A 13663-nucleotide genomic window follows, 5' to 3' on the forward strand; every position below is an offset into this window, starting at 1 on the left:
GAAGAATTGTCATAAAGTGCAGAAAAAAGCAAGAATAGGGGAAGACATAAGTTAAATGACCAACTCTGTTTTCACTGGGGTAAAGCTGATGACCGTAACTGCATTCACGGTCATCCCAAGATGTCGGATGAAAAATTAGGTCAATATTTGTATTGTCTGTTTAAGTGTTTCTATATCATTTTCTTTACAAAGCATACATTGGTACGATGTAAATATATAAAAGATTCACATGGAATCAACAAATAACTACTGAGAAATGTGTATGAAAGTTGAAATTGGGTTTGAAAAAATCGCTAAGATGACCGTAAATCCTAATCGAGATGACCGTAACAGGATCAGCGATTCATAACAAGGCTGACCGTAATTGGCTAAAAGATGACCGTAATTTGTAAAGGATGACCGTAACTTTTAAAGGAAGACCGGTCCGTCAATTCATCCATAACTGTTTGTTGAGTTTGTCTCACGGCAATAGGGGCTCGGTTAGCGTTTATAAATATGTTTTATCAATTTCTTTTCAACTATTTAGAGTTTATGACAATGGTAGTAAGTTGCATATTTCCCGTAAATATTTATTGATACCGACGTTAAAATTTGAATACAAATCAAATAAATCAAATCAAATATTTTATTTTTCCAATCAGGGTCTCACAAGGCATGACAGGGGGTATTTACCAATAATGATAGTATAAGCAACAAACATGAGACATTGTTTATTGTATAACGCGACAGATATTATAATTATAGACAAATGAAAAAAGCATTAATAAGAAAATACATTAAAAGTACCCTTTTCTCTTCCTTCCTTATTACCATTATTATTTCTATGTCAAAAGTAAAGTTTGAACAGACTTAAATTATTATCTATAAAGACGGAAATATTTTCATCTGCAGAAGAGACCATGAGACGGTGCTCAAGGATATACTGTTGATGGCGATAGACAATAACAACAATCCTCCCCGTTTCAGAAGCAGATGAATAAAATAAATCGAGAAACTGAATCCGGTCAATTAACAATTTTTTTTTTTTAAATCAAAGCAATAGCTAATTTAGCGAAACATGGAATATAAATCTGCTATTTGCAGTGTTTTACCAGGAATATGCACAACTCTTTTAATACAGTTGAGTTATCACAAGACAACATCCTTAGCAATTTCTCTTACAAATAAAAATTAATGAAATTAGAACATGATTCAGAAATAATGTCTGTGTTACATGTAGTTATATTGAAAATGAACTTCATTTTCAAGATTACCAGAATTCTACATTTCTGGCATAGTCTAAGGTTTGGAGGACGATTAATACTGTGAAATTAAAGTTTTTGAATGCTGGTATGCATCTTGCATTAAAGAAAATGAGTCTTTTAAAATTTTCTAGTGTAGACCAATAATTCAAAATAGACTTAACTAATTCAAGGTACAGTGGAAACCGACTCATAAGGCTGCAAAAATTTTTTTTTGTGCACATCCAGAATTAATTTACAAAATTTTCCGTGTAGCTTTTCACAAGTTAAATTTGAATAAAATTTATCAATGCAAATTAAGTGGTTTCCATATCCCCAAATTTTGCTATATATATCAAGGGATTGAATGAGCTCCTGAAATTTCACTTCCACAAAGAAGAATAAGCTTTATATTATGATCAAAAACATGTATAAACTATTTAGGATTTAGAGATAATAATTTTTTTCTAAGTTTAAAATATGCCTTTTAAGCTTTCTTGTATGATTCATTCTGAGCAAAGTAGAATTTACCCGAAGCACTTAAATACACACCTAGATATTTACAATGTTGTACACATTTTATATCATATTCTTTGTATTCAAATTTGAGGCGGATATGTCTGCCTACAGTGTTGAAAATACAACTGTTGCATACCTGCCAACTTTTGAAAGTGCCCATGGGGGTTTTAGTGCGCGACAACAATTTTAAAGGTTACAATTCTTTGCAACGACTATTTTGCGCGTGCTGTTTTGTGGTCTAGAAAAAGTGTCATATTTGTAAGATGAGCTTACATGCCTTTTTTTAAGTTTATTTGCATGATTCTAGTTATTATATCAGCAGAAAACATGTAGTTGTAAGACCAGGAATTATTTTCATTTGTAAGGATACTAAATAGTTGTTGACTTTTCCAATTTAAAATTATACACAAAGAAGGACCTTTATCCGGTTGGGAACAACACCTAGGGATACCCCCTCAATGTTAGGACATTAAAAACCATTTTTTAAGTACAAATGTGCTTGTGCATATCTATACTATTAAACGAGAAGACCTCATTTTTGGTGTCGCTTCTCTTCTTTCCACAATAAATCAATCATCATGCCTCTGTGTCCTATAGGTAACATGCATAGTCGCATTTGTCATCCATTCTTATGATTATTCAGATTGAGTTATTTTTGGAGAAAAACGACAAAAAAGGAGTCCGGATATAATTCCGTCCTCGGATTAACTTTTAGTCATAGATTAGATTTCCGGTTTGAAAGATGCACAAATACAACCAATCGTATGATACTAAATATGAAAAATAAATAAGCCAATCAGAGCGTTCTCCATAGCATGGGGCTTAGATCGTATGAACCACAACTATTATATCTCCTTATAGAGGACAATAATTATTTTTCGCGTTTATCTATATGTAAACTACGATTATGATACTTTAATATATAGAGACTCTCTGTATGCTGTCTTCTGTTTTCTTTGAAATATTTACTATTTTTTTAAAAGCGGTCATACCAGTTGTGTATATATATTTATTAAAATAAGTATAATATTTGACACAAGTACAACCAATCGTATGATGGATAACAAAAATGGAGGAAAAAATAAGCCATTCAGAGCGTTCTCCATATCACAAATATTATACCTCCTTAGAGAGGACAATTATTTTTCGCGTTTCATATCACGGTGTTTAGATCGCAAGAACCACAACTATTATACCTCCTTAGAGAAGATAATTATTTTTCGCGTTTATCGACCTGTTAACTACGATTATACTACTTTAATGTATAGAGACTATCTGTATTCTATATGTTAGGATAGAATGTCGGCCCTGATTCTGTCTACTGTTTTCTTTGAAATGTTTTGCTACTTAAGGGGTCATACCACTTGCATATATATTAAAATAAGTAAAACATGCTGTCTACTGTTTTCTTTGAAATGTTTACTTCTTAAGGGGTCATACCACTTGCATATATATTAAAATAAGTAAAACATGCTTAACTTCATCTAAAACTACCTCGACCAAAAACTATAACCAGAAGCGGGACAGACATGGACGGACGGACGAATGGACGAACGTACGGACGGACAGACTAGCCTGAAAACATAATGCCCATAAATGGGGCATAAAAATTTATTGTTGAAAGGGAAAATAGTGATTTGGCAAAAATGAAAGTAAGGTAAAGATTAAGAGTAGGCGAGCATTTTTTGGGGCGTCGGGATCGTGTGTTTTTAAGCTCGGGATTTGGGGATTGATCCTTACTGGATCCGGGAATATATTTTTCGATTTCGTGATTTCGGGATATATGCATTTCTTTTAACTCTGCATCTCTGAATTTCATGGTTTTAAGCGCGGGATGTCGGGATCAGGACCCTCCGACCACCCCTCAAATAAGCCTTAGTCATTTATACATGATGCATATCCTACCATTGACATCTTCATAAGGCTCTCTCTAAAAAAAAAAGACACTGACGGATTGTCCTAGAAGCATATTTTATTAGACAAATAATGGTCTATATATCACGGTGCATAACCATAACGGCCACTTCTGGCGGAAACGGATACTGCCACCAAAACCAACGGCGACTTTCGGCGATTTTCCTACGATGGACTCAGACGACGATCCGAATAATGATAATTTAGACAAATCTGTTAGGTAAGTGATACAATTGATGTGTTCACGGAATCCTCGGATGTTTTTTTGTCATCTAGAAACCACTTATCCCAACGAAGATGTATTCCTTTTATATTTAATTAGCATTTTAAACTAGTGACTATGTTTTGTGCAACTCTTTTCCCACCAAAATGATAATTATTCCCGCTTTAATTACAACAGTATTAGCTATACTTACATGGTTTCGACGTAAAATTTCTTTTGTTAATAACATTTTGTGCATAATTCAAGATTTAAAGTCAAACTCCTTCCTTTTCAAAATTATTAGAAACGGACCCTTTCACCTAGATCAAATTACTGGAACCGGACCCATGTCAGCTTTATTGCAGGCACCGGACCCTTAATGATGTTTTGTTTTTGCTTTCAGGAAAAGGAAAAGGAAATCTGCATTATGGTTACATAAACCAAAAAAGTATAGTGGCAGTATTAAAAAAATAATCAGCAAATCAAAGGTGGAAACTCCTAAAAATATATTTGATCCAAATGAAAATAAATTAAGTTATGCGCCCTTCAAACGAAAGCCAACTAAAAACATAAGACAGAAAGGGAAGAAGAAATTATTTGGACCAAATTCCACAGAACAAATTGTTAACCAGCTCATTGAAATTATTCCTGCAGTAGTTTGTAGATTGAAGAAAGTGAATCTTCTGGGAGACTTTGTTATACTCTTAAATCTGATAAATCAAAATAAATTTCCCTTACAAAATATAGCATTTCTTCTGCTGTTGGAAGTAGCAAGATGGTATTCACTGCCAAATACTTCTCAGATGTTTTATTCTTTAGAGACAATGAAATTTTGGAAGGTACTGTTCCGCTTATTTCACGGAAAAGCCCTTAGATTTATGTCGGGAACAAAATCTACCGGAAAATTATTAAGCGGTTCGTCCGTCAGTGGTATTTTTGATTCGCAGGAAACATCCATTAATTTTGCAGTCCCAAGTGCACAACGGGTTAGTAGTTTTAACCCTGTTGACATTGATTTACCAAGTGAACTGCCAGCGGGAATTATACAACAAGCGATAGATTTAAAGCAAACATGTAATAGCTATGTCCTAAGTGTGGATGGCAAAAAACTGGCACCGGGCTTAAATCAGAAACACGGAGACCAAGACTTATTTGGATATGAAGAGTGCGAGTCTCTTGAAGATTAGAAGTTTCGAATCGAAAATGAAATTGGTCTAGTAAAAAATATAAGGTTGTCATGGGAACACTTACCAATCGATAAACAAATTACAAACATTACCAATATATTAGCATTGGTATCTTGTCGCATAAAGGATTTAAGGATCTTATTCAAAAAACAAACTCTTGCATTGAGGAAGTTCCAAAAGGAAGCAGGAGATAACTGGAGAACCTCGAGATACGTGTATGCCATCAGTAGTGTGCAGGCAATGATATTCCAAATTCAGGTTATTGTGAAACGTTTGCTGGACGTCAATAATTCCTTATTGAAAACAGGAGCATGTTTACAGTCATCTCAAAACATGTTTGTAGAGAGAAATAGCATCGACTCCTTCACACAAAAAAATTGGATATCATTAAAAGAGCCCGATGACTTACCTGATCAATATAAAGGGGATATCCGATTCACAAAGCAAAGGTCTGACCAATGGTTCGAGGCAAGAAAAGAGTTCAAAGTAACTGGAAGCAAAATATTTGAAGGAATAGGACTGGATAGTTTAAAGGCTTTGAATAAACATTTTGATAAAGTAATAAAGAAAATTAACATAGAGGAAGAATTCTCAGACGAAGCTAAACAAAGAATGGAACATGGAACCAAGTGTGAAATCCATGCAGTAGCTACTTTGGTCGGCAAAATTTTGCCATTTTATTACCCAAATTTAAAGTTTGTAGAAGAAGGGGCGCATGTTTTATACACTGACAACAAACCATTAGTACTTGTATCGCCAGACGGAAGTCTCTCTCAAATAGAAATTAATTCTACTAAATCAGAAGTGACAAAACTTGCCTGTGAATTCAAGTGTCCATGTCCTACAGATTATAAAACACCAGTTCATTATGAAATTCCACAAAGGTATGTATTAATACTTGACCAATCATTATAGATTTTTAGCTCGTCTTACCAAACTATCATGTCACCTTTACCATCACTTTTCCAGAACATAAACCCATAACGACAGTTTAACAATGCAAGAACCCCCCTTTTTCCTAACAAATGGACAGCAACACCAGGAATTAATCTGGATGCCCGAAAAGGTAAAAATGTTCCAGCATCATTAACGACACCCGTTTTGATGACTAATAATAAGTATGTCACAATTTAGGGAGGAACACAACATGCTCATCATTATATGTGAGCACTTAATATATCGTCACTTTTATATATTTATTCTCTTAAACTGTATAGCCAAATTTTTGATACATCTATGAATTCACTTTTTAAAATTTGTTTTGTGCTTATCCATTCGGTTTGTATCATTTAAAATAAGGTTTACAAATGGGTACGGCATCGATTGTTTAGTGTCGTATTTTGTAATGATTTACCAAATTAATTCCCTTGTGTGATTGTAAATCTGCGTGATTTGTAAAAAATAGTTTTGTAATATTAATTACAGAAGTGCATTTTCTATCGAAACGTGAAACCAAACAAATGTAATGCCGTATTCGTACTGCTTTTCTACATCGGCTAGAGGTATAGGGGGAGGGTTGAGATCTCACAAACATGTTTAACCCCGCCGCATTTTTGCGCATGTCCCAAGTCAGGAACCTCTGGCCTTTGTTGGTCTTGTATTATTTTAATTTTAGTTTCTTGTGTACTAGTATATATTTGTTAAGGTGCCAGCTGAAGGACGCCTCCGGGTGTGGGAATTTCTCGCTACATTGAAGACCTGTTGGTGACCTTCTGCTGTTGTTTTTTTCTATGGTCGGGTTGTTGTCTCTTTGGCACATTCCCCATTTCCATTCTCAATTTTATGCTATATAATTTTCACTGAATCACTTATGGTTTTCAGGTACATTTCACAAATACTAGGAGAAATGGCTGCATTGAATACACCCGATCTTCTTTATTTGAGCTGGACAGAGGAAAGTACTACTGTAATTAAAGCCAAATTTGATGAGGATCTCTGGAACCTAATGGAATCAGAAATAAAAAACTTGTATGGCATTCCAATACCGAAAAAACCTACCCGCATTTCTGAAAACGTCAAGAATATAAAATTAAGAATGAAAAGCTACAACGAAAACTTTACAGAATTCTTGTGTGAGGTTCCGTCGTTGAAAGGAACGTGCACAGAAATTGCACAAACTATTCCGGAGTCGCCTTATTTGTTTCCCATACACATCGAGACAATCTCAATCCCTTTAAATAACATGGATATATTATTTACAGAAATAATATCGTCTTTACGCGAAGCCTTCGAGATATGTAGGAAGAAAGCTAGTGAAGTTCTAGTCTGGTTGTTAAGCGATACAGACCGTAATTGGAATGAGGAAATCCCCCATTCACTGCCCATTGGTTATGCTATGAAAGGGTATAGCTTGCCCACGTCGCCAATGCGGAACATGCACAACGCAATGTTGCAGGCATGTTATGACAAAGACATTCATATAGCCTGCAGCTGTTTTGATGGCCAGTGGATTAAACTGGCAAGCCGCGACGCAAGTGACAAGCCGCTTACATTATTACAATTACAGAGAGACGTGAGTGAAAAGTCAAGAAAAACCAGTAGAGACGTAATTCTTAACGAGTTGACACGAACCCCAATTGCTCAGACTCTTGAAGATTTGACAATAGATAAGAAAGACAACGGAGGGTATTATGTTTCCTGTTCTCTCTATTCGAAAATCATGAGATGTATTATAAGTTACAAGCAGATAAAACAACGACAACCCGTAGAAACAGACGAAGACGTTATCACATCAGATATAACATCATACTTACCTGAAGTAGCACTAGAAGCACTGATAGAAAATGAAACGGAAACAGATTTTATAGCTGCCCTAGACAGTACTGGCAACCAGACTGAAGAGTCGGAATTAGATACAAGTTCCTCTGCAAATATTTCAGCAGTGCGTCAAATTGACCAAACAACGTCAAATGCGTCTTTAAGTGATTCGGACTACCAATACATATTACAATCTTTGATCAGTCATCAGAAGAGTTCGGTTCAAGCTAAATGGAAGGATAAAGATGTACAGATTCTTAAAAAGTCAATAGCAGATACTCAAATCTTAAAGAAGCTATCGCACGATGAATTGAATGTTATTATCGGGAGTACAGAACAGCTTCAAAAGAAAGCAGGGTTGATGATTAGGAAATCATGGAGAATTTTAGAAAAAGTAAATGGAATAAGTAAGTTAGTCGGCGATGGAAAACAAATTGAATCAGAGAGAAAAGTACGAAGTATGCTGACGCTTAGAGAGTTCGCTGCACGACGCATAAAGGGTTCTAGTGCACAAAACACTAAGAGAGTACCAAAAGACATCTTAAATCTTGTTTATTCCACGATTTCATACCAAGCTGCGTACATTGATTGGATCGCTAAATGCCCTTTTGACAAAAATGTTGAAGACATAGGGAGCACTGAATGGTTTTCTTATCCAGAATTTAATGATATCAGGCAAAAACTTGAACCCGCCTGTATTGATGCACACCACCTTTTGGTCAATTTGCGGTCAAAAGTTTGTAAGGATGGCTTACAGAATATACGAAAACAAGCATGGGTAGCTGTTGCAAACAAGAACCGAGACATTATCAGTAAAAGTCTTGTTGTTGATATAATTGATAAACAAAATAATGCTTTCGCAAAAAGAACATTTTCACGCGATGTTGAAATTGAAATGAGGAATTTAGCATTTGATAAAGAGGCCGATTTCTGTCAAATTGTAAGAGAATGGTATGAGGCAGAGGATACCCCTGGCTTTTCATCTAAGGAGAGAATTCGTCGAAAATTGAGACTCAAAGAATTTCTTTTAGAGGGTGTGGACTTTGGTCAGTTCCCTATGTTTGGAATGTATGTTAAAGGATTTCCGAAAGTTATGTTTGAGGGGTTTCCACAGCGTATAGATACAACAATACAACTGTACTCCATTGTCAAGTCCGGTACATATAACCATAGAGCTATTTCTAGTCTTGTCAATGAAACCTTCTTTGGTGAATTAAGCGACATGGAACCAACTCGTCTTGGGTGTCCAAAAGCTATATCAATTCCTCGACTGATGTCAACAGTAACCGAAATCTTTCACTACCGATGTGACCCATCAGAAAGGTAACATTATAATTGTTTTATACTTGACTAATAGAGAATCCACGTAATACCAATATAAAATACCATAACAAGCATAACAAAATAGAAATCCAAAGATACCTATATGACTGTTAAAACTAAAATAAAAAACAATAAAGGTCATTCTCGTATTTTCAAAACAGAAAACTGGTGTATAGGGTCATTTCTCGATGTATTTTTGCAAAGTTTATGCATGCATATACTTTTTTTGAGAAGCAAATAAACATGTTAAGATGAAGAACAATTGCAGATGTGTTGCGAGTTCCAAGATGGCCACCATATCTGAAAATAGTTTTAAATATAACCCAATGCCAAAACCACACTTATTTATATTGTGTGACACCGCAAAGTCCGTATGAACCAAACTTTCAGAAATGATCCTTACAAGGTCCTCTTTTAGAATTGTTCCGATGACCCTGTCTGTAATTAAAGATAGATATAGGAAGATGTGGTGTGAGTGCCAATGAGACAACTCTCCATACAAATAACAATTTAAAAAGTAAACCATTATAGGTTAAAGTACGGCCTTCAACACGGAGCCTTAGCTCACACCGAACAACAAGCTATAAAGGGCCCCAAAATTACTAGTGTAAAACCATTCAAACGGGAAAACCAACGGTCTAATCTATATAAACAAAATGGCTACCATTGCTGAACTTAGTTCAGCATAAGATACTATGAGAACATGGCTAAAATTTCTTCTTCTTTTCTGAAACTAATTGGCAGCAGTAGTTTGCAGGTGGTAAACTTTCAGATCGGTTTCTTTTTACTTGGTCCCAAATATAAGATGGCTTTCATCACAAGACAATTCTGGTTATAGGTTTATATTTTGTTCAGGTAGGTGATCAGGATTCTAGGGGCCTTTGGTTTCCTTTTATTTTTTTTATTTTCCGTATTTTTTTATTGATCTTTGTCGTTGCGCTCACTTGTTTAAGTGGTCTCTGTCTCTTCAAACTACGTGTATGTTAAATCAATCTTATGTTATAATATAGTCATTAGCAAGTGAAATATGGTTGGAACTTCCAATATGAAGAACAGCAATATAACTGTCGTTCATTTTCAGTAGTGAATGGCTTTGGCTAATTTAAAGTACATAATATACTATACAATTTCTTACAACATGAAAGTTTAGACATTGTGTTGATTTTGTAGGTCATTTCGAATAAATACAACAAGGAAAGCTGTCTACCCAGAGGTACAACTAGTGGATAATTTTGTTCAGCCGGTTGATGTCAACATGCAGGATGTTTCTTCTGATCTATACTTGAGATCAATAACATTACGGTATATCTCTATATCTAATAGTTTGTTTTTTTAATCAATAATAGAATTGTCGCCAAACCAGGATAAATTGTATTAATAATTCATCTAGTTTCATCATTTATTTATTTTTTTCAGATGCATTTTTTTTAAATCATTGTGAAAAAAAAATATTTTTGTGTTATCATAAAACATTCATCAATTCAATTTAGACCATACTTACGAAATAGAAAGGATTCGGTTGTGTGTCAATAAGATAAAACTAGCAAATCACCATTATCTTGGATCGCAGGATGACCTTCAATAATGAGTATAATCCTTATACGCTTTATATTACAAAGTACTAAATGGCATCGAAATATTAAATACCAATTTTCACAAACCTTGTACACTAATTGTTTAATCAATGTGTGTTAACTTGTTTCACTATTCATTTTCCAGAGATCATTTGTTTGATAAACCTATACGCAGACGAAGGAAGCAAAGGACGACCAAACGTTCAGATGTATCCAAACCAGGCGAGGTTGCAAGAGGATGCCTACCAATCAGACAACATCACAAGACCGATGAGAGTAAAATCCTTCCAACCACCCGACTTGGAATTGACATGAAAGATCTAGACGGGAAATAATGATCATTAAAATACATGTATCACTCAACAATTACTTCTCTTTTTATCTGGTAGATTTATTCTAGAATACCAATTTGAATGCACTTAATATACATCTATATCTTATCAAGGATAAAAAGCAAAAAGTCGAAAAATGTGATACCCAAAACAAAAAATACACGAGAGTGAAACGCCAAATATTCAACTAAGGACAAAGCAGCTATGTCATTAGGCAATGAAAACATATATATTGTATTTTCAAATAATTTTATTCTCAACAAAAACATAACATGTATTTCAACAATGTTTAACAGCAACAAAAAATGTCGGAATAATTGCTAAACCCTAGCCTGAATCAAAGAAACACAATTTTAAAATGTAAAGTCGTGCACAACCCCTTTATGCAATAACACAAAAAATATATCAATAAAAACAATATTTTCATATAAAACAAAATCGCTTAATGCAAAAACACAACTTTAATATAATGCACCAGCGATTATTCAGGAGCACAAACATTTGGCGGCGATACAAACAGTATGTTCATATAAAACAAAAGTCTTTAAAAATATAACAACAAATCGTTAAAGACGTGCACAATTCCTTTGTGCAAAAACACAAACGTAATTAATTATGCCCAGTTTTCTTGGAATGTTTGTACAGAGAGGCTCTAAATTTATAGAATGTTCCACAAGTAGAGCATTGGAATCTTTCTGGATTTTCGTGTCCTTTGGCATGCTCTGCCAAATATCTTGGGCATTTGAATGATTTGTTACAAATATCACAGTTTGATCCCTTAACTTTTACACCGCAGCTGAATACATGCCTTCTTTTGTTTCTAATATTGGTAAACTTTGCCCCACACTTATCACAACTGTGTGGTTTTGTTCCGTCATGCATGGATTTGTGTCCTTCAATATCCGCCGTATAGTTGAATCCTTTACCACATTGGGGACATAAATATTTAAAGCGGTTAATATGCTGGTTTTCATGGTTCTTAAGTCCAACTCTGGATTTAAAAGTTTTCGGACACTTGTAACATTTATAATTAAAAGCAGTATGTGATAGTTTTCTGTGGTTCTCTAAATGATATTTTGTATCAAACTGCTTACTGCACTCTGAACATTCCAACATGGAACCATTGTGTCTCCGAATGTGTCTTTTAAGGTTGGCCTTGGTTGAGAATTTTTTATTACAAACATCACAGTGTACTTCCTTGGCTTCAGTCGAAGGTGATGGTTCGATGTTGGAATGTTCAACAGTAGATATGAGTACATCCACATGTATGTTGGATTGGTCATTTGTAGATATAACAGGCTCGCTATCCATATACTCATTTGTAGATATTACTGGTACGTAGTCGGATATTTCAAAACTTTCCTCCTAAAACATAAAACAACATCAATCACATATTGCAAAACCACAACTTCGTTTACCAATGAAAGCAATGAAAAAGGGAACATGTTTATATTTTCCAATAAGTTTCTCGTTCAGCTTTTCGTCATTTCTTTTCATTTGTTGATTGTATATAGATTAAGATATAATTGAAACAAAAATAATATACCTGATCAACACTTTTGTTATTATTCAAATCGGCTGTGCAGTTATCATCTAACAAAACTTCACATCCTAGTCCTAAGGATTCATTGAATTCACTCATGAGAAGACCTGTATACGCCATTACCTAAATAATACATTTAGTATATATATATTTGGGTAACATATTATTATATTTTACAACATATACATGTACAAACAATCAATATCTAGCATTTAGCATTATCAACTTGGTATGAAAATTATACGGATTTGCATGGCATTTAATAGTTAGAAAGAGCCATATCAAACAGGCTTAATTTTAAAAATATAATTAAAACTACTACAAATCCCATGTTAAAAAAAACCCAGATCTTATTGCACTTTTACAGTTACCGATATTGCACTTTTATATTTCGGTAAAATATCAATTGCAAAATAGACTTAAATCTAACAGAACATTTCACAGTTGTATACATTTATTTATATTCAATGGCGATAACAATTTGCCTGAAATTTCAATAAAAAGTACGTATAGTATCTAAGATAATGGCTAAATATATATTATCAGCATCACAAAGGGTCCGGTGCCAGGTTTCTTAAACGTCCTAAAGGGTCCGGTTCCAACCATATCGACAATAAATTACGTTTTTCTCCGCTTTAAAGGTTTCCTAAGGATTAATTTCTTTTCTCTTGACAACATTTAATGTCAAACCATAACCTGTAAGTTTACTTACTGGATATGGAACCTGAATAGCTTAGAAATAAACAAAAAAAATATCACTTTATGCACTCGAACGCATAACATGCGAGTTCATATTCTTTAATTTGTTGAACCCCAACTGAATAACAAGCCTAATCCTTCGATTTTGATCTTGTCAGTTATCATTTTGTTCCGTGTTATAATTCATAAATACCTAACATTGTTCTAAAACGTGATAAATATACTTTTTTCTGAGGAGCGTGAAGTTGACTTACCAATAAAGTGTGAAGTGTCCGTTGCTACTGGCAGCCAGTATCCGTTTCCGCCAGAAGTGGCCGTTATGGTTATGCACCGTGTATATAAGCAGTTAGATTTATTTCATGTTTGAAACGGTACAAATTGTTAATTTTATTT

The 13663-nt window shown here is 34.3% G+C and overlaps 3 protein-coding genes across 4 annotated transcripts in view; 2 read left to right on the top strand and 1 right to left on the bottom strand.

Moving 5' to 3' along the window:
* The window catches only part of LOC139502844 (uncharacterized), a 72833-nt gene that overhangs the window by 24588 nt on the left and 34582 nt on the right, over positions 1-13663 (top strand). The window lies entirely within an intron of this gene.
* On the top strand, positions 5074-11065 carry LOC139502845 (uncharacterized). The gene is made up of 4 exons (XM_071292473.1): positions 5074-5926; positions 6864-9122; positions 10293-10424; positions 10842-11065. Exons 1-4 carry the CDS (start codon positions 5283-5285, stop codon positions 11029-11031), a joined length of 3225 nt encoding a protein of 1074 aa, XP_071148574.1. The 5' UTR covers positions 5074-5282; the 3' UTR covers positions 11032-11065.
* On the bottom strand, positions 11366-13612 carry LOC139502846 (zinc finger protein 83-like). Of its 2 annotated transcripts, XM_071292475.1 has the most exons (3): positions 13525-13612; positions 12575-12694; positions 11366-12393 (listed from the first exon to the last, which is right to left on the bottom strand). In XM_071292475.1, the coding sequence occupies exons 2-3, from the start codon at positions 12689-12691 to the stop codon at positions 11638-11640; spliced, it is 873 nt and encodes a 290-aa protein (XP_071148576.1). In that variant the 5' UTR covers positions 12692-12694; positions 13525-13612; the 3' UTR covers positions 11366-11637. The 2 variants fall into 2 exon arrangements, with proteins under 2 accessions (XP_071148576.1, XP_071148575.1); XM_071292474.1 differs by having other exon boundaries at positions 12575-13600.

This window comes from Mytilus edulis, chromosome 14, assembly GCF_963676685.1.
Source record: "Mytilus edulis chromosome 14, xbMytEdul2.2, whole genome shotgun sequence".
In the NCBI taxonomy this organism is placed as follows: domain Eukaryota; kingdom Metazoa; phylum Mollusca; class Bivalvia; order Mytilida; family Mytilidae; genus Mytilus; species Mytilus edulis.